Below are 27518 nucleotides of genomic sequence, written 5' to 3'. Positions count from 1 at the left end.
TAATAGTGACTCTAGCAGGCCAGGAACATTATTTTGGAAAATGATTCAAAGGAGGAGGACACAGTGCACATGCCCTGAGAGGGGAGTGTGCGTGGCTGACTCCATGCGCAGAAGGAAATCAGTGTAGTTGAAGTCCGTAAGTGAGCTTCTAAGTTATTCCATTGTAAGATCTGTTTATATTTTCCATCCCCACAACATTTGAAATTTTCAACAGTAATATATTTGTAAAAACCTACAATGCCACAATTCTATAAAACAAAATCCTTAGCTTATATCCCACAATGTTTGATCACTGAAAAATGAGGTCAGAAGAAACAACTCTGAAGTTTGGATTTTTTCAGAAAGATACAATGAAAAGTAAATATAAAACTTTACCAAATATGCCAGGGTTTATCCTTGATGTTCTCTAAACACAGCAATTGAGACACTTTTACAGATGTCAGTGCATCCCTAAGATCCATTTTGTTTGCAAAGAATAAGATTGGAATTCGACGGTGTTTAATATCTAAGAGAGAAAATAAGACTATCATCACACTTCCAGATTTTTAGGTCACTTTGTAGTAAATCCTTAGTACTCAAATCCATGAAATTGTTTTTCAGTCATTCTTTTTCCATATCACACGTATAGAAATATTTAAAGACACATACTGTCACACTGTTAGGCATGTATTTGAGCAATAAGAAAAATTTAAAAATACTTCTTCCTAAGACCATCTGTCCTCTGGTTAGGAGCTTTAACCAAAGATGGGTGAGGTGGGACTCGGGGGCTTAATAAGCATTACAGAGCAGTACCTAAAAAAAAGGGTTAAATATTTTGTTTGTTTCCTTTTAAATTGTGAACAGAAAAGAGGCAAATTTCAAGTAGTAGTAGAAGGAAGAGAAACTGGAACCTTATTTACGCTTTTAGTCATAATAAAATAAGTAACAAGCTAGATTTTTTAACAAGATGTTTTTACCTTGTCATGATTTTGGAAACATTTTTCATTTTTTTGAATAGATAATACATTTAAATAGTTCAACATTCAGAAGATACAAAATGGTATACAGTAAAAGAATCTCCTTCCTAACTTTGTCCTAGGACAACTGTCTCTGTAGAAAAGGCAACTCATAACATGAGTGTCTTGGCATCTTTGTACAAATATTTTATGTATTTGCTATAAACATAACTATTATATAAGATTTTCATACAAATAGTAGCAGGGCAACCTCATTACTTTATATCTTTATCTTTTCACTTATTTACATATCTTAGATCTGATCCCATATCAGTACATACAGAGCAACTTCTTAATTATTTTAACAGTTCTGGAATAGTTCTCCTTTTAGTACATGTACCATTAATTTATTGAACCAGAATCCAACTGAGGTATCTGCTACCAATCTTTACAACCATGAACAATCCTGCAATGAATAAATGTGTACATAGGTAATTTTGTGTACTGGCCAGCATGTCCTTAGGACAAATTTGACAAGTGGAACTGCTGGGTCAAAGGACATATAAATTGCTATTTTGATAGAGAGTGATTACCAAACTGCTTTCTCTTAAAAATTATGTAAATTTACACTTAAACAACCACGTATAAGAATGAGTGTTTCCACTCCCCTAGCCGAAAGAGTGCTATGAAACTTTTTGATATTTTCCATATCATAGGTGATAGGAAGGCCAAGAATCTTTCCACATATTCAAAAGATGTTTAAATTTACTTTTTTGTTGACTTATCTTGTTATGTCTTTTCTGCATTTTCTATTAAGCTTTTATATTCTTATTGCTTTTTAGGAACACATGTAGCATAAAAATAGCCCTGTAGCTATGATATGAGTTGTAGATATTTTCCCTTGCCTATCATTGTCTTTATCTGTTCATAGTATATTTTACTACTCAAAGATTTTCTTATGGCCTTCAATTTTTTTTCTTTTTCTTTTTCTTTTTTTTTTGAGACGGAGTTTCGCTCTTGTTACCCAGGCTGGAGTGCAATGGCGTGATCTCGGCTCACCGCAACCTCCGCCTCCTGGGTTCAAGCAATTCTCCTGCCTTAGCCTCCTGAGTAGCTGGGATTACAGGCACGTGCCACCACGCCCAGCTAATTTTTTGCACCTTTAGTAGAGACGGGGTTTCACCATGTTGACCAGGATGGTCTCGATCTCTTGACCTCGTGATCCATCCGCCTCGGCCTCCCAAAGTGCTGGGATTGCAGGCTTGAGCCACCGCGCCCGGCTTTTTTTTTTTTTTTTTTTTTTAATGAGATGGAGTGCTCCGTCTCCAGGCTGGAGTGCAGTGGCACAATCTTGGCTCACTGCAACCTCCGCTTCCTGGGTTCAAACGATTCTCCTGCCTCAGTCTCCTGAGCAGCTGGGACCACAGGCGTGCGCCACCACGCCCAGCTAATTCTTTTTATTGTTTAGTAGAGATGGGGTTTCACCGTGTTAGCCAGGATGGTCTCGATCTCCTGACCTCTTGATCCACTTGCCTCAGCCTCCCAGAGTGCTGGGATTACAGGCGTGAGCTACCACACACGGCCTACAGCCTTCAATTTTTAAAAAACGTTCATATACACTTCAGCTGAGAAATCCCTGCCTTGGAAATCTATCATAAAGTAAAAGAAATAGTACATTAAGATCCACAGACAAGATTCCAGTTGAGGAAACCAGGATTCCCATTGTTTCAAGCATATTTTGGAGGTACTATTTCATTTTGCTGGTTATCATTCTAATACTTCTTAGGGAAAAAACCGGAAAGATTAATACAAAAGGAAGACATAATCAAAAATGCATTCTCAATCTAGATATGACTGCTTTCCTGTTTTTGTTTGTTTGTTTTTGTTTTGAGACAGAGTCTCATTTAGTTGCCCAGGCTGGAGTATAGTGATGCTATCTCGGCTCACTACAACCTCCACCTCCTAGGTTCAGGCAATTCTCCTGCTTCAGCCTCCTGAGTAGCTCACGCCTGGCTAATTTTTGTATTTTTAGTAGAGAAAGGGTTTCACCATGTTGGCCAGGTTGGTCTCGAACTCCTGACCTCAAGTGATCCACCTGCCTGTAATCATCCCAAAGTGCTACGATTACAGGTGTGAGCCACTGCGTCTGGCCAAGACTGCTAGGTTTTAAACTTGAAAAAGTCACGTAAAAGGTACAGGCTGGATAATTTTTTTTTTGAAAAATCTGAACAAGCTTGAGGTCGTCTTTAAAAAATGCCAGAGATATTGTGGTTAAGCAGTAAAATTTATTAAAAAGCCCCACACTACTTCCATTCCATTTCTAAAAAGTCCACAGTTCTCTTAAACCACCATCCTTTTCTGACAGTCCTAGAACAAGCACTATTTCAACTGTTTTGACATGAGGAACGCGAGAAATGCAGTTTTACAATCCTTACTGGAGCACTGTTTGTAGTGGGGGTTTTGAGGGGAGGAAAGTATTCATCAACAGCTGAGTGATTAAGTAAACTGTGGTACATTCATAGTAACCCGCATTAGGCATCATTACAAAGAATAATCACATATAATTTGATTTGGAAGGATATCTATCATTAAGTATTAATTGAGAATAGAAACATGCAGAAAAGTGTAAAGAATATGATTCAATTTTGGTAAATAACAATGACAGTCGCCACATCCCTCAACCCTACAGATATTTTTGGTGTCTCTCTCTCTCTCTATATATGTATATGTGTGTATATATATGTGTATGTGTGTGTGTGTGTGTGTGTGTGTGTGTGTGTATGACATATATGAAAGTATGAAAGAAAAAATATCTAGACACTTGTATCTTGAAGGAGATGGGGATATGGCATTTGGAGATTAACATAAAAAAGATTTGTTTTAAAGCAGTTCCCACAATAAATATGTAAGAAATGCTGTCATTAAACACACACACAAACTCCGATATGCATAGAGAAATGCATGAAAGATTAAAAAAATAATTTTAATGGTTGTTGAAATACACAGATTTTTATTTTATTTTTCTGTCTTATTTTGTTTTGCTATTGGCGCAAATTATTTATGTAATCAGTAAAAAAAAGCATTTTAATTTTTGAGGAAATGTTAGAGACCCCAGAAACATTGCAAAATGCTCTTCATTTACATTATAATGCAAAATTTACAAAATATGGTGATATACATATTACAAATTCTGTATCATGTACATGTTTTAAAATCAAAAACTTTAAATAAAAGATAATTACATAGTTTAAGCAATACCCAAAGAACAAAGCATTACACATAAATGAACCCCAAAGCACAGACACCGCCTGAAAGACACACACATACCTGGATGATTCAGAAGAGTATCGAGTTCTTCTTTGGCCACAACCATTCTTAATCTATCACTACTATCAATGACAAAAATAATAGCTTGACCTTCTCTGTGTAATGTAAAGAAAAAGAAAAATTAAGACTATACTTACAAATTTTTTTTATGTTTATTATGTGCATTTCTTAACCTAAGTATTATCTCTTTATGTCCTATGTGCATTTATCATTAGAGGTTTTGGTGTTATTAGTTTATGTGACTGACAAATATATAAAACATTAGTCATATTTCATGTATAATACCTTTTCATTCAGATAATAAAATTAATGACTTGCTTTCTTAATTTTAAAAAATTATGAGTAATTTTTTATTAAAATATCAGAATATGAGAAAATGAATTAAAATACCATAGCCCTATTACACAGATATAATCAGTATTAATATTTTGGTATAAATGTATACTTTGTGTATATTATGTGTGAATAAACTATATACGTATTTAAAATGGAATCCTGTTTTTTTTTTTTTTTTTTTTTTTTTGAGACGGAGTTTCGCTCTTGTTACCCAGGCTGGAGTGCAATGGCGCGATCTCGGCTCACAGCAACCTCCGCCTCCTGGGTTCAGGCAATTCTCCTGCCTCAGCCTCCTGAGTAGCTGGGATTACAGGCACGCACCACCATGCCCAGCTAATTTCTTTGTATTTTTAGTAGAGACGGGGTTTCACCATGTTGACCAGGATGGTCTTGATCTCTTGACCTTGTGATCCACCCACCTCGGCCTCCCGAAGTGCTGGGATTACAGGCTTGAGCCACCGCGCCTGGCCCGGAATCCTGTTTTATACCTTGCTTTTGTAACATATATGTAAATTTCCTTCATTTTTTTTTTTTAACTACCATGGTTTTACTATTTTTATATGAAATGCTAAAGCACTACATCAATGTTTCTCGAATTTTTTTTAACCATAAACCATAGTGAGAAATATATTTTGCATTAAGATACAGTAGACACACAAGTACATATATCTATGTATACATGTATATATATATATACTTTAAAAAAAATTTTTCTAAAATGTTTTAATTACATTTAGCAAAAACATACAAAAATTTATACCAACTAATCAATAATCCACTTACAAATATTATTAAACAATATTTTATTTTCAACCATTTCTATTTAGAGAAAATAGTAAGTTACTTAAAAAAATATACTAAAATATACTATGCCTGTCACACACACACACACACACACACACACACACACACACACACAGAGTCACTTTCTGACAAGAGGACAGACAGCCATCAGAAGGACAGGTCTGCAGAGGGGTAGTCTTCAGGAACCGATGATGGTTTGCCGATAATGGAAGCAGCTAGTAAAGCACGGATAAAAGTATAACCTACCCATGGTAACCACATTTTATGGATCTACAACTTGAAGACGTGGTTTATGATCACCTGAAGCCTCACCGTCTACTTCCCTGCCCTTCTCAGGTTTTTATTCCAAGTGTCTATTTTCAGATTCTTGAAAGTCTCCCGTGATTTCCTGCCTCTGCACCTCTGCAATTGTTGTTTTCTCTTGCTAGAATCCCCAGAAATGGTATCAGTTTTGCAAGCAAAATTTGTAATAATACAAATTCTCTGGCTGGCACAGTTTATAACAGATTATTATTATTTTTTTTTTTGTGCTCCACATTTTCTACCCCTTATTTTTTTTTTTATTTTTGGTATATGTTACCTTTACAATCAGAATACAGATTTTATTTTATTTATCTTTGACACAGGGCCTCACTCTGTCACCCAGGCTGGAATGCAATGGCCCAGTTATAGCTCACTGCAGCCTCAATCTCCTAGGTTGAAGTGATCCTACTGCCTCAGACTCCTGAGTAGGTGGGACTACAGGCATGCCACTATGCCTGGCTAATCTAAAAAAAACATTTGGGCTGGCGGGCGCAGTGGCTAATGCCTGTAATCCCAGCATCTTGGGAGGCCAAGGCGGGCGAATCACGAGGTCAAGAGATTGAGACCATCCTGGCCAACCTGGCCAATATAGTGAAACCCCATCTCTACTAAAACAAACACAAAAATTAGCTTGGTGTGGTGGTAGGCACCTGTAATCCCAGCTACTTGGGAGGCTGAGGCAGAGGAATCGCTTGAACCCAGGAGGTGGGGGTTGCAGTGAGCTGAGATTGTGTCACTGCACTCCAGTCTGGGCAACAGAGTAAGACTTCATCTCAAAAAAAAAAAAAAAAAAAAAAATTGAATATAGACAAGATCTCATTATGTTGTGCAGGCTGGTCTCCCAACTCCTGAGCTTAAGCAATCCTCCCACCTCAGCCTCCCAAAATGCTAGGATTACAGGTGTGAGCCACCACATCCGGCCCAGATTTTATTTGTTTGCTTATACACATCATCTATATTTTCATGTGGTTTGACAGACTGGCAGAAGAAAAACCTTGCTTGAAAAGTCCATTTTGACTTAACCTCATAGTGGCAAATTGAATTAAATATGAAGCTCAGATATTAAAAGTTCAGCATGTACACAGTTGTTTACTGTGTTTTTTTTTATGTTTTTCTTTTACTTAGCCTTTATGCTAAGCATCCTTTATTTTAGCATTTCCCCACATAGCACCTTTCTGAGAATTACCTGCTTAACAAAAATTAACTGCCTGTTCCTTATGCTCTTTTTTTTTTTTTTTTTTTGAGATGGAGTTTCGCTCTTGTTACCCAGGCTGGAGTGCAATGGCACGATCTCAGCTCACTGCAACCTCTGCCTCCTGGGTTCAAGCAATTCTCCTGCCTCAGCCTCCTGAGTAGCTGGGATTACAGGCACGTGCCACCATGCCCAGCTAATTTATTTTTTGTATTTTTAGTAGAGACGGGGTTTCACCATGTTAACCAGGATGGTCTTGATCTCTCGACCTCGTGATCCACCCACCTCGGCCTCCCAAAGTGCTGGGATTACGGGCTTGAGCCACCGCATCCGGCCTTATGCTCTTTTTATGTTTCCTTCTTTTACTAGTAAATTTTAAATTCTGGCATACATGTGCACAATGTGCAAGTTTGTTACATAGGTATACACGTGCCATGGTGGTTTGCTGCACTCATGAACCCCTGTGCTACATTAGGAACACTTTTACACTGTTGGTGAAACTGTAAATTAGTTCAATCGTGGTGGAAGATGGTGTGGCGATTCCTCAAGGATCTAGAACTAGAAATACCTAGCAATCCCATTACCGAGTTTATACTCAAAGGATTATAAATCATTCTGCTTTAAAAACACATAAACATGTTTATTTATTGCATCACTGTTTATGATAGCAAAGACTTAGAGCCAACCTAAATGCCCATCAATGATAGACTAGATAAAAGAAAATGTGGCACATCTACATCATGGAATACTATGCAGCCATAAAAAAGGATAGTTCATGTACTTTGCAGGGACACAGATGAAGCTGGAGACATCATTCTCAGGAAACTAACATAGGAACAGAAAACCAAACACCACATGTTCTTACTCTTAAGTGGGAATTGAACAGTAAGAACATATGGACACATGGAGGGGAACATTACACACTGGGACCTTTTGGAAGGTGGCGGGGGCTAAAGGAGGGATAGCATTAGGAGAAATGTAGACATATCTTAAGTGAAAGTCTTCTGAAAAAATACTTACAAATAGCTTTTATTTTATTCTATTTGATTTTTTAAAAGCTGATAGCCAGTGATTGAACTAGTTTAAGTATTCACTGATGGATCATACCAGCACTTGAAAAATTATTATTATTACTATTATTTGAGACAGAGTTTCGCTCTTGTTACCCAGGCTGGAGTGCAATGGCGCGATCTCGGCTCACTGCAACCTCCGCCTCCTGGGTTCAGGCAATTCTCCTGCCTCAGCCTCCTGAGTAGCTGGGATTACAGGCACGCGCCACCATGCCCAGCTAATTTTTTGTATTTTTAGTAGAGATGGGGTTTCACCATGTTGACCAGGATGGTCTTGATCTCTTGACCTTGTGATCCACCTGCCTCGGCCTCCCAAAGTGCTGGGATTACAGGCTTGAGCCACCGCGCCCGGCCGAAAAATTATTAATTATTCCTCTGCACCACCTTCTTTTAATGATTCTAGAGTATTACACTGCATGAATGTGTCATCAAATATTGTGTGAAACAATTATTGCTGGGCTTTTTGGTTATTTCCAATTTTCACCATTATGAAAAACTTTAGGCAAATATTCTCCTAGAGATACCTCTATTTTAAAAGTTCTTGATGCTTTAAGATTTATTCTTAGGAATAACAATTCTAGGACTACATACATAATTTAAAGTTTAGGAAAAACATGTGCAAACTGTCCTCCAGAAAAGCTGCATCAATTTACATGACTCAGCACTTTTGTCACTTCTTTGCCAGCACTGGCTATTACTCTTCTTTCCAATATTTGCCATTCTAATAGCATATTATCTTCATGTAGGTCATTAATTGTCTGTGAGGTTCAATATCTTCTCATGTATTTTTTGGATATCTGTGCTTTTTTTGCAAATCACTTATTCTAGTTACAAATTAAGATTTTAAACTTGAACGTGATTAATAAATGAATATAAAAATTTTCTCGTCATTAAAAAAGGATAATGCAGATTATCAGAGACATATTATTACCGGTATATATAGAAATCAGAACAATCAGAAATATCTGATAGGATCTATAAAAATGTTCAATCACTGAGCCAGTGATTTTATTTCTGAAATTCACTGTAAGGAATCATGACCTGGGGCTAAGATTTACACAACAAGATTTTGACTGAAGGACTGTTTACTGTCTCCATATGTAAGCCTGGAACCAGAAAGTCTGAAGTCCTGCCTGCCTTGGCTATCACCTCCCACCAGCTGCCTGCGTTCACCATTGTCCCTAATCACTCAGTGGAGCTTCCCTGGACAAGCCTCTCACCCCACCTGCCATCTTAACTGTTCTTATGATAATGTGAATACCCCTCACGCATCCTGCCATCTTAACTGTCCTTATGATAATGTGAATACCTCACCCATCCTGCCATCTTAACTGTTCTTATGATAATGTGAATACCCCTCACGCATCCTGCCATCTTAACTGTCCTTATGATAATGTGAATACCTCATCCATCCTGCCATCTTAACTCTTCTTATGATAATGTGAATACCTCATTCATCCTGCCATCTTAACTGTTCTTATGATAATGTGAATACCCCTCACGCATCCTGCCATCTTAACTGTCCTTATGATAATGTGAATACCTCACCTATCCTGCCATCTTAACTGTTCTTATGATAATGTGAATATCCCTCACGCATCCTGCCATCTTAACTGTCCTTATGATAATGTGAATACCTCATCCATCCTGCCATCTTAACTCTTCTTATGATAATGTGAATAACCCTCATGAATACCTCACCCATCCTGTCATCTTAACTGCTCTTATGATAATGTGAATACCTCTCACTCATCCTGCCATCTTAACTGTTCTTACGATAAATGTGAATACCTCTCACCCATCCTGCCATCTTAACTGCTCTTACGATAAATGTGAATACCTCTCACCCATCCTGCCATCTTAACTGTTCTTACGATAAATGTGAATACCTCTCACCCATCCTGCCAACCTTTTTTTTTTTTTTTTTTTTGAGACGGAGTTTCGCTCTTGTTACCCAGGCTGGAGTGCAATGGCGCGATCTCGGCTCACTGCAACCTCCGCCTCCTGGGTTCAGGCAATTCTCCTGCCTCAGCCTCCTGAGTAGCTCGGATTACAGGCATGTGCCACCATGCCCAGCTACTTTTTTGTATTTTTAGTAGAGACGGGGTTTCACCATGTTGACCAGGATGGTCTTGATCTCTTGACCTCGTGATCCACCCGCCTCGGCCTCCCAAAGTGCTGGGATTACAGGCTTGAGCCACCGCGCCCGGCCCATCCTGCCATCTTCGTTGTAACTGAACTTGTGGTCATGTATACTCCTTGCCCCTACCCCCACCACGGTAACTGATCTTACTCTGCAACACCCCCGCCCCCCAAAATTACCCCAACCTATAAAACCAATTCCCACCCTAACTCCCTTCACCTGTCCTTTCTTGGATTCAGCTCGCTTGCACCCAAGCAAGAAGTAAAACGGCCTTGTTGCCCACACAAAGCCTGTTTGGAAGATCTCTTTATTAAATGCAGTTAATATTCGGTACTATTGGACATGAATAACATATACAATTTTCAAAAACTGAGATAGTCTTCATGGCCTAGAGTACAGAAATGGTTAAAGAAATTTTGGCAAAACTGTGTGAAAAAGTATTAGGCAGCCGTGAGTTATATTCATTGCATGTTTTTCTTGATTTATCCATACCACAGAATGTTAACTGAAGAAAGCAAGATACAAAATGATACATGGTACACAATTTAGATGGTTCCTTTTCCCTTAGTTATATAAAGGATATATTAAATATTTCAAAAAAGAAGAAACATATCAAAAAGATTGACAACGGTGAATTTATGAATGGTGAGATTGATCAGAAACGTTTTCAATATTCTCTTCTATATTCTCCAAACTTTAAAAATGTGCACTCCTTGTAATCCCAGCTACTCAGGAGGCTGAGGCAGGAGAATTGCCTGAACCCAGGAGGCGGAGGTTGCGGTGAGCCGAGATCGAGCCATTGCACTCCAGCCTGGGTAACAAGAGCGAAACTCCGTCTCAAAAAACAAACAAACAAACAAACAAAAAAAAAAAATGTGCACTCCTTCTATTTTTGCATGCTATTACCTTTTTATATTGTAAAAATAATATGCAAAAATTATAGAATATTTAACATTATAGAATCATATAGATTAGAAAGTAAATGTCTCTCTTCACCAAAGAGGATGTGAAAAAAAAAAGTAAACTCTTACAATCCCACTGTTCCAAAAATGAATGCTACTAATGGTTTGGTGCATATTCCATTAACACCTTTCTTCTTTCTATACATATGAAGCACATACTTACAGTAAAGATAAATATTTAAAGTAATATTTTTACATAATTGGTATAAAAATGTTATAAATAATACTAATATATATCCTTCTACATATATTTTTGCCCAAGTGCTGGTCATAGAATACTTTTCTAAAAGTAAAAATGCTTGCTGGAGGTTATGAACATTTTTTACTTTAATGGGTATCAATAAGTTACCCTGAAAAAGATATTACATTCTCACAGGAGTGGCTAATTTTGACAAGAGAATACTTTACTAATCTTTGTAACCTTTTTCACTCTAATAGATCAAAATATACTTTTTTTTCACAGAAAAATGAGTAAATAGGGAAAGAAAATTTACTTTTATTGTTGACTTTTCAATAGTAATCATATTCTCCATTCAATCTACAATGTAACCATACTATTCTGGAATTCATAAATTTCTTCCAAAAACAGCATGAAGAAAAAAGGAGCTAAAATCAAATAAAAACAAAGTTCACTTTCCTACTATTATCTCTCTCGCTATATTTTTGTAATAAAAATTAAAGTATTTTTAAAGCAGCTAAACACGTATTTTAGAAGGGATTATTAACTAACTGGAGGAGGAATTTAAAAAATCCTGTATTGACAACTTAGGTTTTCTAAACAAACAAACACATAAAATGCATCTCCCAAGGAATTTAATGCAGAATACCACAAAGGTGCCACTTTTTCTTTTCCAAATTGACCCTGAAGCACTCTCTTCTTTTCTCTCTCTCAGAAGTCTTCTCTATCTACGAATTAAATAGGCCTTCAATTTATTGAAGGACTCACTGAAAAAAATTTGAATAAATCTCCTCTGGTTCATATCCCAAAAATATATACCTTACAATGTTTGTTCTCACATTATCAGGAAAGACTTAATGAAAATCTAAATCTTATCTGGTAAATATCACGTATCATTTCGAAACAGAAGTTCATAATGACAAAAGAGAATTTAGTTAAGAGATACTCTTACAGTTTCAGACTCTAAAAGTGAGTTACATTGCTCTTAATGGAGTCTTAACAAAATTAGAAGTCCTAACAATATTAATAAATTTATTTTATTACCATATGCAAATCTCCAGAAGATTTAACACATTTGGGTCCTAGTAACTTGACAGCTATTAGTCTGAAATACAGTCATCCCTTGGTTTTGGTGGGGGATTTGTTCCAGGATCCCCTTCAAATACCAAAATCTGCAGAGGCTCAAATCTCTTAGATAAAATGGCTTGGCATTTGCATATAACCTATGCAAATTCTTCCATATTCTTTAAGTCACCCTAGATTACTTGTAATACCTAATACAATGCCCATACATCATCTCATTCATGTGCTTTCAATATAGTAGCTAGTGGATGGTAATTTACGTTTTGCTTTTTGGAACTTTATGGCATGTTTTCCCCCAAATGTTTTTGATCTACAGTTGGCTGAATCCAGGTATGCAGCACCCAAGGATATCAAGGATTCACTGTAATTAGTGAGCACCTGACTTGCATATGCTGACAAATAACTTGTTTCAAATTACTCATAGAACAATGGATCAACTGTTAGGCAACACTGTTATTTTTCACTAAATTTAGCGAATGATATTTACTGGCTTATATGCTGAGCATCATACTAGGCCTTGAGAAAACAATATGAGGAAGAAATAATCCCTTCCCTTGAGAAGTTCACACTTCCACTAGGGAGGCAGCTGTGGCACATAACTTCAAGCCATAGTAAATATGATTACAGAGATGGAAATGGACAAAGTGCCATGTGAATGATGAGGACAAAATAACTGCACAGAACAGTGAAACTTCAGCGGAGATGACTTTTGAGCTGATTTTTAAAGCAGGAATATGTTAACCTTAAACTGAAGTGAAGTAGGATAGAACAGGGCATTCAAAATACAGCGAGGCCACAGTCATGAAGGACCTGAAGCATTTGACAAATAATGTTGAGTTTGATTACATATTTTTTAGATTAGGAAATGTTCATAAATCATATGGAAAAAAAAAAGCCAAACAACTTAGCCATATAATTCTTTGGATTTCTAGTCATTATTATTAGTAAAATAAAACCATCTAGTTAAGCAACATTCACAGATGTACTTACTTATAATAGTGTTCCCAGAGATTTCTGTACCTTCCTTGACCTGACATGTCAAACACCGTAAACGATAAACTACAAAAAGAAGTGAAGCATGACTACATTATAAACTAAAAGCATAACTTTTACTTACAATTTTAAATTATTTACGATCAAAGAAATTAGCCTTCAAATGCAATATTCAACATGGGCCAATTTACAAATAAAAGTTATATGAAATAAATTTATTAATATAAATATGACTTTGCAATAAATAACATAAAACAGATGTTTTATTTGCTAGTGAGTTATCAGAGTTTGCCCAAACTCTAAATTCTGAAAAATAAACCAGCCATAGTGGTAGAAACATGTTAATACCTACGAGATTCTGAAACAACAAACGACTTTTCTCTAAGGGTACGAAGAATGACCAGGCAGACCTAATACTGTTATTTTTCACTTGCAATTTTTTTGTCAAGGGATAAAGTGGATTACCTGGATGACTTGAATTTCTCGATGCTGAATCCTGTTGTTGGAATGATATCTTGAGATTGAGCCTTTAAGAGAAAAGACAAATTCAGAAATTTACAATGACTAGAGATGAGTTTTTCCTCAAGTTAAAGTATCCAGATTTTCAGTTTCTAAAATCTGTCACAATGGAGATTACAGGATTTAACAAAGTTATAATGTTTTCAATAAGATCACTGTGTGTGAATTCTTTATAGAAGTTTAGGGTTTATTAATTATGAATATGCATAATGTTAATTCACAGTTGTGGCTTGTGGCATGTTACCAAGGATATAAAGGTTTTATAAGTTGTTTAATAAGTCACCCTGAGTTCACATGTAGGACTTTCTAATCTTTCAACACACACTTATTGAGTTTATATAAGTTCCAGACTGCACTCATGTGTAGATGGCTCCTGCCTTCATGGAGTTTACAAGCTAGAAGACGTAAATAGCAACAAAAAACTAAGCAACAATTGAACACAATTTTGAGCAGACGTAAGTGTAAAAACAAATGATTTGGGGGTGGGAGGCAGGAGAAAGGGGCTGGAAGGTGGATGGAAGAAAGGTACACAGGAAAAGTCTCTGAAGAGGTGACATCTGACCCAGGAGTGAACGACAGGAGGGGCAGAACTGTAACAAGTTATTGACAAAGAACATTCCAGTTGGAGAAATCTGTCAGTGCACAATCCAGAGGAAGGAAGGAACTTGCCACTGAGGAAATGCAGAAAGCCTGAATGTCCAAAGTGTGTTGGTTAAGATAAAGAGCGATGTGTTGCGGTAAGAGAGGTAAGGGATTGAAGGCAATGGTAGTAATTCTGTGTGGAGAAGAGATCAAAAAGAGGCTAGAGTAGAGTAAGAGACATGTTGACAAGTCCCACTGACAATTAAAATGTATTCTACTAACAATCTAACTTGCTGAATGCCTCCTAGCACTTTCACCAGAAAAACTATTCCTCTGTTGGAATAAAAATATATCCACTTTCTGATCCAGATGCCTAGAAGTCAATATTGACTCCTCCTTTCGCATTCTCAACGCAGTCATTCTCCAAGCTTTTTGGTTCTATCTCACTAACTTAGTTCAGACACTAATTATGTCTTGCTTTGAATTATTGTACCAGCCTCCTAATTGCTCCTACTTGGCTCTGCTACCTTGGACAAACTACTTAATTTTTCTAAGCCTGGTTTTCTCAAATGTGAAATACATTATTATTATCCTTAACTCATAAAGTTATCATCACTAAATGAGTTAATGGATATAGAATACTCAACACAGTAAATACTCAACAAATTTCTGATATTATTATAATTATGTGCTCACTGATTGCAGTCACATTCCTAATTCTTTTCACATTGTCATTATTACTTAAAAAAAATTCCCCTTCAGTTCATCTTGTTGCTTTTAAAAAAGAATAGTAGAGGGAAAAGTTTTGCCTCGCACTATTACATTCACTCTGGTAGTCTATTTCTGGGAAATTTAAATTCAAGGAAAGACAGCAGCTCAAAATTCAGTGGAGCCTGGTCATCTACACAGTACAGCAACGCGCTGGGAAAAAGGCTCTCCAGAGCTGCCCTTGTTTTGCCTTTCTGAAGTTTGTTTATTTAGCTTTTCGATTTTACTTCTATCTGTTCCAAGACCTGATCTAGTTATTTTTCCAAAAATATATTTTTGTTTATGTTAGACAAAATTCATTTCCTGCTACTAAGATTCCTGCCTCATACCTTGGGCTTCCTTCATTTTAGAACAAACTTTGCAATAAGAAGTTTCCTAAAGTTTTAATGTTACCCAAACTTCATTATTTTGATTTAAAGGGCATTAAATGTGCCAATCATGTGACAAAATTATCAGCTATTACTATAAAGATAAAGAATCCGCCGGGCGCGGTGGCTGAAGCCTGTAATCCCAGCACTTTGGGAGGCCGAGGTGGGTGGATCACAAGGTCAAGAGATCGAGACCATCCTGGTCAACAAGGTGAAACTCCGTCTCTTACTAAAAAAAAAAATACAAAAAATTAGCTGGGCATGGTGGTGCGTGCCTGTAATCCCAGCTACTCAGGAGGCTGAGACAGGAGAATTGCCTGAACCCAGGAGGCGGAGGTTGCGGTGAGCCGAGATTGCGCCATTGCACTCCAGCCTGGGTAACAAGAGCGAAACTCCGCCTCAAAAAAAAAGAATCCAGTAACAAAATAGGAAGCTAAAGTTTAAAGAAGTCTCAAAAAAAGTATATTAAAACAGTAACTTTGTCTTCAATGAATCCTAATTAGAACATTTCCCTAGCCTCCCCACAATCACCTAACTTCTTCACAAACTATTTCCAGAGAAACTTGTTACTTTACTTGTAGAAATAAAATTCCTAAGTTTTCTTTTCTTCCCATTACTTCAAAAGTTCTAGTAGAAAGTAATCAGAAAAAGAAACTTTAATTAATCAGGATAGAATAAGATATGTGAGCAATTGCTTCCAAACTAAAGTGGAACTCATTTTCCTCTATTGTATTCCAAAAGATAGTTTTTAACAGCAATCTCCCTCTGTTCTATCCAACAACAAATACATTTGGTCATTCTGAAAACTGGACAAAAGAGTGTAGGAATTACAGTCAGCCCTCTGTATCTATAGCTTCTAAATACACAGATTTAACCAACATGAATTGAAAATAACAATTTTTAAAAAGGTGGCCGGGCGCGGTGGCTCACGCCTGTAATCCCAGCACTTTGCGAGGCTGAGGCGGGTAGATCACGAGGTCAAGAGATCGAGACCATCCTGGTCAACATGGTGAAACTCTGTCTCTACTAAAAATACAAAAAATTAGCTGGGGGCGTGCCTGTAATCCCAGCTACTTAGGAAGCTGAGGCAGGAGAATTGCCTGAACCCAGGAGGCGGAGGTTGCAGTGAGCTGAGATCGCGCCATTGCACTCCAGCCTGGGTAACGAGCGAAACTCCGTCTCAAAAAAAAAAAAAAAGGTAACAATACTATTTAACAATAAAAGTATTACAAATGTGGAAATAAACACTAATTACATGGTATTTACATTGTCTTAAAGTATTATTAGTAATCTAGAAATGATTTAAGGTATATGGGAGGATGTGCATAAGTTATATGCAAATACTACACCATTTTATGTAAGGGACTCAAGCATCCACAGGATTTTGGTATCTGTGGGAGGGTGGAAGGGGTGGTGGGAATGTGTGTCCCAGAACAAATCTCCTGTGGTTATTGTATTGGTTGAGTGGAACAAAACATTCTGAGACAGCCCAAAGACACACCGACATAAACAGGAACATAATAAGATTTCTGAGAGAGATCCTATTTGGTTAGTTTCATTAAGTCTGCCAAAAATTACATCCTTGGTGGTATCAATCATAAGCTCCTGGCCAAAAATAGAAGTTGAAAAATCATCCATCAATCCATTCATTCAAAGTGCCAAGCATTATTCCATGTATTTCGGATTCACTGCTGAACAAGAGAAAAATCTATGCTCTTTTATAACGGGAGAAATTGAATAAGCAAGTTGTGAAGTGAATATGCAAGTTATCAACTAAACAATTTTAGATTGTTTTAAATATAAAGAATAAGGGTGGCCAGGCACGGTGGCTCACGCCTGTAATCCCAGCACTTTGGGAGGCTGAAGCGGGTGGATCAACTGAGATCAGGAGTTAGAGACTGGGCTGGCCAGCATGGTGAAAACCCATCTCTACTAAAAATACAAATATATTAGCAGAGTGTGGTGGTACATGCCTGTAATCCCAACCACTCTGGAGGCTGAGGCAGGAGAATCACTTGAGCCCGGGAGATGGAAGTTGCAATGAGCCAAGACTGCACACAGAGCGAGACCCTGTGTAAAAAAAAAAACCAAACCCTAAAAAAAACCCAAAACTAGAATAAGGGTAGCATCACCAAAATGAAGTAGATGCAAGAGGCAATCCGGCTTTACTATCTCCCATAGAAACAAAAACAAATATCCAATACTAAGATTAGCACAAGCAACATCCCAAAACTCAACTCTTCAGGTGAGATGATCCCCAGGGCAACAGACAAGTGAAAAACTCTGAGCAGATATTAAAAGAAATAGACTTCTTGGAATCATGTTTCTATAATGGAAAAATAATGATTGAGTCAGACAGCTACCTTTCCCATCTTGAGTTCTTCTGCAGGAAAACTGTTTTCTGCCTTAACCCACGGGATCCTGAGGGCTTGAAGGGAGAAAAATCCCTGAGGACAGCTAGTGACAAAGAGAGGAAGTAGACTAGAGACTTCAGTCTTTGAATTTTTTTTTATGTCAGCCAAAGGAGATGCCAAATTAGAGTGGCTGTTGAGCAGCATCCTGCCCTAGAAGGCATGTTCCACAGGACCCTCAGTCAGAATCTTACATGGACAAGGTTTTCTCTCTCTGACCACTCCCCACAATCCATAATGGGCAGTTCTTTGAATATCTGTGAGATCTAAGACAAATCTGGCCTGAAGGCTGTATTTCATTCTGAAAAGAAGGCAGTGTCCTAAGGTAAAGGACATTCACTAGGTGAATTGTAAAGAAACTCTAAGCAAACATGCCCAGGAGAAGTCAAAACAAACTAGAGAGTGAAGACTGGAAAATAAATAACTAATCTTTCACTGTGAAGACAAGAAAAAACAGCAAACAGGGAACCATGATGTCCCTTAATGAACACAGCAAGGAACTAGTGACTAACCCTAATGAGATGGCAATGTGTGAGCACTCAGATCAAGAAGTAAAATAGAAAACTCCAAGATAACATAGGAAAATCATTCAAAAATTTATAGGATATATTTAACAGAGAAACAATAATTAAAAAAAAAACAAAGAGAAGTCTTGGAACTAAGAAATACATGTGCTAAACTGAAAAAAATACATTAGAGGCTCTTAGCAAAATAAATCAAGCAGAAGAATCGGTGAGCTCTAAGACAGGTTTTGGAAAACAAACAGAATAAAAGTGCAGAATAAAAAGAAATGAAAATATCTACACAATACAAAAAATAACATCAAAAAAGCAAATCTAAGAATCATTGGTGTTCAAGAGGGAGTTTAGAAAGAAAAAGGGACTGAAAGCTTATTCAAAGAAAAAATAACAGAAAATTTTCCAAGTTTAAAAAAAGATATAAATATCCAGTTTCAGAAAGGTGAAATATCACCAAATAGATACAGCTCAAATGAGATTACCCAAAGCCATTCAATGAACAAACTCTCAAGGATAAAGAAACGAGACAATCCTAAAAGCAGCAAGAGAGAAGAAGCAAATAACAGAAAGGAGTTACAGTTTGTCTGGCAATCGACTTCTCAGCAGAAACCATACATGCCACAAGGGAGTGAGACAGCACATTCAAAGTGCTGAAACAGAAAAAACTTAAAAAAAAAAAAAAATGAGAATACTGGGCCCAGCAAACCTATCCTTCAAACATGAAAGTCTTTCCCAGGCAAACAAAAGTAGAGGGAATTCATCGCCACCAAAACTGTCTTGAAAGAAATGCTAAAGCGAGTTTTTCAATCTTTGTGAAAAGGATGCTAACAGGCAAAAAGAATATATTTTAAGGTATAAAACCCACTGGTAAAAGTCAATAAAAAAAGACAAACTCAGAATACTCTAATAACTGTAATTGTGGTATGTAATCTACTCATATAGGTCTAGTATGAAGACCGAAAAACAAAATCTATAAAAAATAATGACAGCAATTTCTTAAGAGATATAAAAAGATGTAAACAGAGAAGACAAAAATTCAAAATGTGGGGAGAACGGAGTTCAAGTGTAGAGTTTTTTAGTTTTTCTTTTGTTTCTTTGTGATCAATGATTAGCTATGGATTTATTTTAAATAACTTGTTATAAGATTTATTTTCTAAGCCTCATGGCAACCAGAAGCAAAACTCTATAACAGATACACTGAAAATAAAAAATCAACACACCCAAACATACTACCAGAGAAAAATCACAGTGAGTCTGTCCTGCAGATGCGATGGATGTAAGGAATACTGACACAGGTATGCAATCAAAGAGCGCTAGGGGACTGCCCGCAGAGTGAACAGCCTCCGTAAGCTGGCGCTGCTTGCGTTTATTCAGTACACACGTAATGCCAAAAGCCTGGAGCCAACACAATCTGTGGGTAATTAACATTGTCATGTCCCCTCTTGCAGTGAGCAGTCTCTCACGAGGGTGATCACAGGTCAGTTTCCGGACAACATAAATAAACAAGCCTATTTAGATAAACTCCCCTGCATTCCCTTGTACCTACTTCTCACCCTTTGCCTCAGGGTAAGAGAACAGCTGCCTTCAGCTTACTCTCCATTGAAGCTTTGCAAAGCCTTTTGACCTTTCAAAAGGCCTGCTTCTTTCCCTATAGCCTTTTTTACCACTCTGACCAATCCCCAACAAATCACTTAGCCACAAAGAAAAATCACTTAACTATATCCTTAAGAAAGGAATAAAGGAAGAAAGGAAAAGAGCTACAAAACAACCAGAGAAAAATTTACTAAATGGCAAAGGTAAGTCCTTACCTATCAGTAACAGTATTAAATGTAAATAAACCACCTTCTTCAATTAGAAGAGAGTGGCTGAATGGATTAAAAAAAAAAAAAAAGACCCAACTATGTGCTTTCAACAAAAAACTCGCTTCATCTATAAAAATACACATAGGCTGAAAACAAAATGGATAAAGACATTCTATGTAAATGGAAACCAACAAAGAGCAGGAGTAGCTACATTTAGGTCAGATAAAACAGATTACAAGTTAAAGACTGTAAAAAGAGACAAAGAAAACTTCTATATCAGGATAAAGGAGTAAATTCAGAATGAGAATACAGCAACTGTAAATATATGTGCCTTCAACATGAAAACACTGTAATATATCAAGCCAACATTAATAGAGATAAAAAGGGTAAGACAGACTGTAATACAGTAACAGGAGAGGACTTCAACACCCCATTCTCAGTAACAGGCAGATCATTCAGACATCAACAACAATCCCAGTGAAAAGAAAATAGACCCAATGGACCTAGTAAACATTTATAGAACATTCCATCCAACAGCTGCAGAATACACATTATCCTCATCATCAGACGAAACATTCTCCAAAATAGATCATATGTTAGGCAACAAAACAAATCTCAACAAATTTTAAAAGGTAGCGATCTATCAAGTATCTTCTCTAACCACAATGGAATGAAACCAGAAATCAATAATAAGAGGAACTTTGGAAACTATAAAAACACATGGAAGTTAATATGCTTCCTAATATTCAACGGGTGAATGAAGAAATTAAGAAAGAAATTCTAAAGTTCTTTGTGATGGTTCATACTGAGTGTCAACTTGATTTTGGATTGAAGGATGCAAAGTATTGATCTTGGATGTGTTTGTGAGGGTGCTGCCAAAGGAGATTAATATTTTGAGTCAGTTGGCTGGGAGAGGCAGACACATCCTGCATCTGGGTGGGCACAATCTAATCAGCTGTCAGTGTGGCCTCAATACATAAAGCAGGCAGAAAAATGTGAAAATACTAGACTGGCTTAGCCTCCCAGCCTACATCTTTCTCCTATGCTGGATGCTTCCTGCCCTTGAACATCAGAATCTAAATTCATCAGTTTTGGGACTTGGATTGGGTTCCTTGTTCCTCAGCTTGCAGATGGTGTATTGTGGGGGCTTGTGATCATGTGAGTTAATTCTTATTAATAGACTCCCCTTTATAAATACATATATATACACACACACACATATATGTATATAGGTTCTTAAAGGACACACACACACACACACACACATACACACATATATGGGAGTCTATAATAGGATATACATATTCTATTAGTTCTGTCCCTCTAGAGAACCCTGACTAGTATAGATGATGGTGCCAGGAGTGGTTCTAGAGGAACAGAATATTAAGAATGGAGTTCTTTTGCTGGTTTCGGGGTTTCTGGAGTTGGCTGCTTAATATGATTAGACCCCCAAATGCTAAGGACTCTACTTTTAATAGTATGGTGAACACTGATAGTCCTTGGTATGAACTGCTAAGAGAGTTAGGCAAAATAAATGCATTTGACACTCCTGATTCACCGCTCGGGAGAGGCATGGAGTTCAGTGACTCTATAAATAATACCTTTTACTATATGTGGAGAACCAAGGAACATCATCAAGTTGGTTGGCTGCTGCTATGTTCACTGGACAAAGTAATCAAAGAAAATTATGAACTCGGGGACTGCTTCTGGCTTCAGAAGCAGATACTGAACCTTCAATCCACTAAGACTGTCCTGAGTGAGTCTTATCCCCTGTAGAGAAAGAGTTGAAACTTACGGAAAAACAGACACAAGCTCTTATCATGAGAATGGCCGACCTGCCCCAAAAGTGCATGCACAGCCTTGCCAGGTGTCTACTGTTCAAGTGAGGGCATTGATCGGAAAAGAATGGCATCCTGCAACTTGGAATGGGGCCGTGTGGCAGGACCCTGATGAAGCTGAGGACGCTGCGCTTGTAAACTCTGATGAAACTTTTTGGTCGGAAGAAAGAACTTCACTACCCCAGTAGTGGCAACATCCCCTCCCTGAGCTACACTGCCATTAGCCTTTCCACCTTTATCTGAGGAAATAAACCCTGCACTGCCTAAGACAACAGTGATGGCCTCCCCTGAGGCAGTTGCCAGGCAAGGTAATGTTGATTCTCCTCAGGAGCCACCACCAATAACCCTGTTTGCTTCTAGATCTATAACTAAAATCCCAGTAGGCCCCTAGAGATGAGGTTGAGAGTTTGACCCATGAGGAGATGGGCAACACTGGAAAAGAACTGCTTGAGTTTTCTAGTGTATATGAACAGAGATCTGGAGAGCAGGCATGGGAGTGGATATTAAGGGTGTGGGATGATGGTGGAAGGAAAGTAGAGTTGGATCAGGCTGAATTTATTGATTTGGGCCCCCTAAGCAGGGATTCTACATTTAATATTCCAGCTCAGGGAGTTAAAAAAGGTTCTAACAGTATTTGCTTGGTTAGCTGAAATGCGGATTAAAACATGGCCAACTGTGAGCAAGTTGGAAATGCCAGATCTCCCTTGGTTTAATTTAGAGGAAGGGAACCCAAGACTTAGGGCGACTGGGATGGTGGAATGGATTAGTTACTTTAGACTTACTCATCCCAGCTGGAAGGGTCCAGAAGATATACCCTTGACCAATGCTTTGTGAAAAGATTTTTGAGGGCAGCACCTACATCTTTGAAGAGCCCTGTAATCGCTCTTCTCTGTATGTCAGATTTAACAGTAGAAGCGGAACCATTTATCGTCACCCCTAGTGATCCATTAGCAAAATTTTTGCTTTCTGTTCCCATGACATTATGTACAGCTGGGTTAGAGGTCTTAGTTACAGAGGGGGAATGATGCCACAAGGAGACACAACAACAGTTCCATTCAATTGGAAGTTAAGATTACCACCTGGACATTTTGGGCTCCTCTTACTTTTAAGGCAACAGGCTAAGAAGGGCATTACAGTGTTGGCTGGGGTGACTGACTGGGACTATCAAGATGAAATCATATTATTACTCCACAACAGAAGGAAGGAAGAGAATGCATGGAATTCAGGAGGTGCATTAGGGTGTCTCTTTGCATTATCATGCCCTGTGATTAAGGTCAATGAGAAAATACAGCAGCCCAATCCAGGCAGGACTACAAATGAACCAGATCCTTCAGGAATGAAGGTTTGGGTCACTGCACCAGGAAAAAAACCCATGACCTGCTGAGATGCTTGCTGAAGGCAAAAGGAATACAGAATAGGTAGTAGAAGAAGGTGGTCATCCATACCAGTTATGACCATGTGACCGGTAGGAGGCAGTCATCCATACCACTTATGATCAAGTGACTGGTAGTAAAAGGCGACAGTCATCCATACCAGTTATGATCACGTGACCGGTAGTAGAAGAAGGCCGTCATCCATACCAGTTATGATCACGTGACCGGTAGTAGAAGAAGGCAGTCATCCATAACCAGTTATGATCACATGAGCAGTAGTAGAATAAGGCAGTCATCCACACCAGTTATGATCACACGACCAGTAGTAGATGAAGGCAGTCATCCATACCAGTTATGACCATGTGACCAGTTACAGAAACGAGGACTGTAATTGTCATGAATATTTCCTCCTTTTGTTAAAAACATGTTTGTGCATGCATACACTTCTACTAAGAAAATACCTTCATTTTATTTCCTTTTTCCTTTATCACGTGACATTAAGACTTGCTGACTTCCTATCAGCATCTAAGCACTGTTAATTTTACGTCAAAGCATTTGGGTTGGGGATTGGTATATTTCCGGTTGTACGAAGGATAGCTGTATTATGTTAAGTGTAATTATGACCTTATTATTGTCTTCATTCGAAGATTATGATCTAAGGAGATGTGTATTGACAAAGGGTGAACTTGTAATGGTTAATACTGAGTGTCAATTTGATTAGATTGAAAGATACAAAGTATTGATCCTGGTGTCTGTGAGTGTGCTGCCAAAGAAGATTACCATTTGAGTCAGTGGGCTGGGAAAGGCAGACTCATCTGTAATCTGGCTGGATACCATCTAATCACCTGCCAATGTGGCCAGAATATATAAAGCAGGCAGAAAAATGTGAAAAGGTGAGACTGCTTAGCTCCCGGCCTACATCTTTCTCTCATGCTAAAAGCTTGCTTTCCTTGAACATAGGACTCCAAGTTCTTTAGTTTTGGGACTCAGACTGGCTTCCTTACTCCTCAGCCTGCAGAAGGCCTATTGTGGGGCCTTGTGATCGTGTGAGTTAATACTACATATTAAACTCCCTTCTATATATGTTTATCCTACTAGTTCTGTCACTCTAAAGAACCCTGAGTAATACATTCTTAAAACAAATGAAAAGGGAAATACAACATACCAAAATCGATGAATACTGCAAAATCAGCACTAAAGAAGAAGTTTATAGCAATAAACACATACATCAAAAAAGTAGCAAGACTTCAAATAACCCAATGATGCATTTTGAGAAACTAGAAAAGGAAGAACAAATCAAATCCAAAATTAGTAGAAGGAAAGAAATAAAGAGCATAACAAAAATTGATGAAATTGAGACCAAAAATACATAAAAGATCAAAGAATCAAAATGTCGGTTTCTTGAAAATATAAAAAAAATTAAGACAATATTAGCTAAACTAGGGAAAAAAATGAAAGAAGATCCAAATAAATGAAATTAGAACTTAAGAACAAGATATAACAACTGATACCACAGAAATACAAGGGATTATTAGAGATTATTATGAACAACTACGTGCCAACAAATTAGAAAACTTAGAAGTGGATAAATTCCCGGATACATTTAACCTACCGAGATTGAATCACGGAAAAGTAAAATACCTGAACAGACCAATAATGAATAAGGAGATCAAAACATTAATAAAAAGTCTCCCATTAAAGAAAATATCAGGACCTGATGGAAGTATGGAATTCTACCAAACATTTAAAAAACAAATACTAATTCAACTCAAACTATCCCAAAAGTTAAAGAGAGAAAAACACTTCCAAACTCATCTTACAAAGCTGGCGTTAATCTGACACTGAAACCAGTCAGGAACCTAATTAAAAAGAAAACTACAGGCCAACATCCCTGAAGAACACAGATGCAAAAATCTTCAACAAAATGCTAGCAAACTGAATCCAACAACCTATTAAAAAGTTCATTAACCATGATTAAGTAGGATTTCTCTCAGGGATGCAAGGATGGTTCAACATACACAAATCAATATATGTGCCCATAACATTAACAATATCAAGGATAAAACTTGACAAAATGCATCATTTCTTTATGACAAAAACTCTCAACAAATTGGATTAGAAGACATATATCTCAAAACAATAAAGGCCACATAAATGACAAAACCGTAGCTAATATACTGGTGGAGCTAATATGCTAAAAGGAGAAAAACTGAAAGCCTTTCCTCTAAACCTGGAACAAGACAAAGATGCTCATTTTCACTACTTTTACTCAAAAACAATACGAGAAGTTCTAGCCAGAGCTATTAGGCAAAAGAAATGAAGGTTATCAGTATTGGAAAGAAAAAAGTCAAATTATCCTTGTTTGCAGAATCTATGAACTTATATTTAGAAAAACCTAAAGACTTTACCAAAAATACTGTTAGAACTGATAAACAGATTCAGTTAAGTTTCAGGATACGAAAGTCTACACGTAAAAATCAGTAGCATTTATATACACCAAGAGTAAACAATCTGAAAATGAAATCAAGAAAGTAATCCCATATATAATAGCTATAAAATATAAAATACTTAAGAATAATCCAAACAAAGAAGCCAAGGATCTCTAAACTTAAAACTATAATCTGCTGATAAAAGAAATTGAAGAGGACACAAAAACATGATAAGCTATTCTGTCTATGTTCATGGACTGAAAGAATTATCACTGTTAAAATATCTATACTACCTGAAGAGATTAACAGAGTCAATGCAATCCCTATCAAAATATCAATAACATTCACAGAAATAAAAAAAGAATCCTAAAATTTATATGAAAACATATAAGACCCCAAATAGCCAAAATAATCCTGAGCAAAAAGAACAAATGGAGGTACCACACTATCTGACTTCAAACTATACTACAAAGCCATGATAACCAAAAAAGCATAGTTCTGGCATAAACACACACATACATAGACCAACAGAACGGAACAGAGAAGACAGAATTAAATCCATGTATTTACAGCCAACTCATTTTCCAAAAAGACATCTAAGAACCTACTTTGGGAAGAGGATAGTCTTATGATGCTGGAACACTGGATAACCCCATGTAGAAGACTGAAACTAGACCCCTATCTCCCACCACATATAAAAGTCAAATCAAAATGCATTGAAGACCCAATATTATGAAAGTACTAGAAGAAAACATGGTGAAAATGCTTCAGGACACTAATATGGGTGGTAGGACCTCAGAAGCACAAGCAACAGAAGCAAAAATAGATAACTGGGACTATACCAAGCTACAGAGCTTCTACACAGCAAAGGAAACAGTCAACAATGTGAGGAGACAACCTATAGAATTACAGAAAATAGTTACATAATATCATAATATCGACTCAACAAAGAATAATCAGAATATAGAAGGAACTAAATTTAGTAGCAAGAAAAAAAAACCCACAAAAGATCTGATTTAAAAAATGCATAAAAGATCTGAATAGACATTTCCCAAAAGAATACAGACAAAATGGCCAACAGGCATATGAAAAAATGCTCACCATCATTAATCATCAGGAAAATATACCTCGAAACCCCAATGAGATATTATTTCACCCCAGTTAAAATGGTCTTTATCAAGAAAGACAAAAAAACAATGAATGCTGGAAGTGAAGTGTGGAAAAGGGGAAACTCTCGTGGATTGTTGGTGGGAATGCAAATTAGTACAGCCACTACAGAAAACAGTAAGGCATTTCCTCATGAAACGAAAAATAGAACTACTATATGATCCAGCAAACCTACTGCTGGGCACATATCCACAAAAAGGAAATCAATGTATCAAAGAGATACCTGAACTCCCAAGTTTATAGTACCCCATTCACAATAGCCAAGATCTGGAATTAATTTTTGCCCATCAATGGATGTATGGGTAATAAAAATTTGGTATATATACAAAATGAAATATTCTTCGACTATCAAAAAAAGACTGAAATCCTGTCATTTGCAGCAATATGGATGGAACTGAAGGTCATTATGTTAAGTGA

General features: G+C 37.2%; 1 protein-coding gene across 1 annotated transcript in view; it reads right to left on the bottom strand.

Annotated features, from left to right (window-relative positions):
- ARL6 (ARF like GTPase 6) overlaps positions 1–27518 on the bottom strand; it is a 41788-nt gene that overhangs the window by 9357 nt on the left and 4913 nt on the right. The window contains exons 3-6 of the mRNA XM_003928332.4: positions 13792–13853; positions 13324–13392; positions 4263–4357; positions 376–505 (exon numbers count right to left, since the gene is read on the bottom strand). Of these exons, the coding sequence (XP_003928381.1) occupies positions 376–505; positions 4263–4357; positions 13324–13392; positions 13792–13853 (356 nt within the window). The remainder of the gene's footprint in view (positions 1–375; positions 506–4262; positions 4358–13323; positions 13393–13791; positions 13854–27518) is intronic.

Source organism: Saimiri boliviensis, chromosome 18 (genome assembly GCF_048565385.1).
Source record: "Saimiri boliviensis isolate mSaiBol1 chromosome 18, mSaiBol1.pri, whole genome shotgun sequence".
NCBI classification, from domain to species: domain Eukaryota; kingdom Metazoa; phylum Chordata; class Mammalia; order Primates; family Cebidae; genus Saimiri; species Saimiri boliviensis.
The sequence above is the reverse complement of the archived record's forward strand: the minus strand, read 5'-3'. Positions and strand labels throughout refer to the sequence as shown.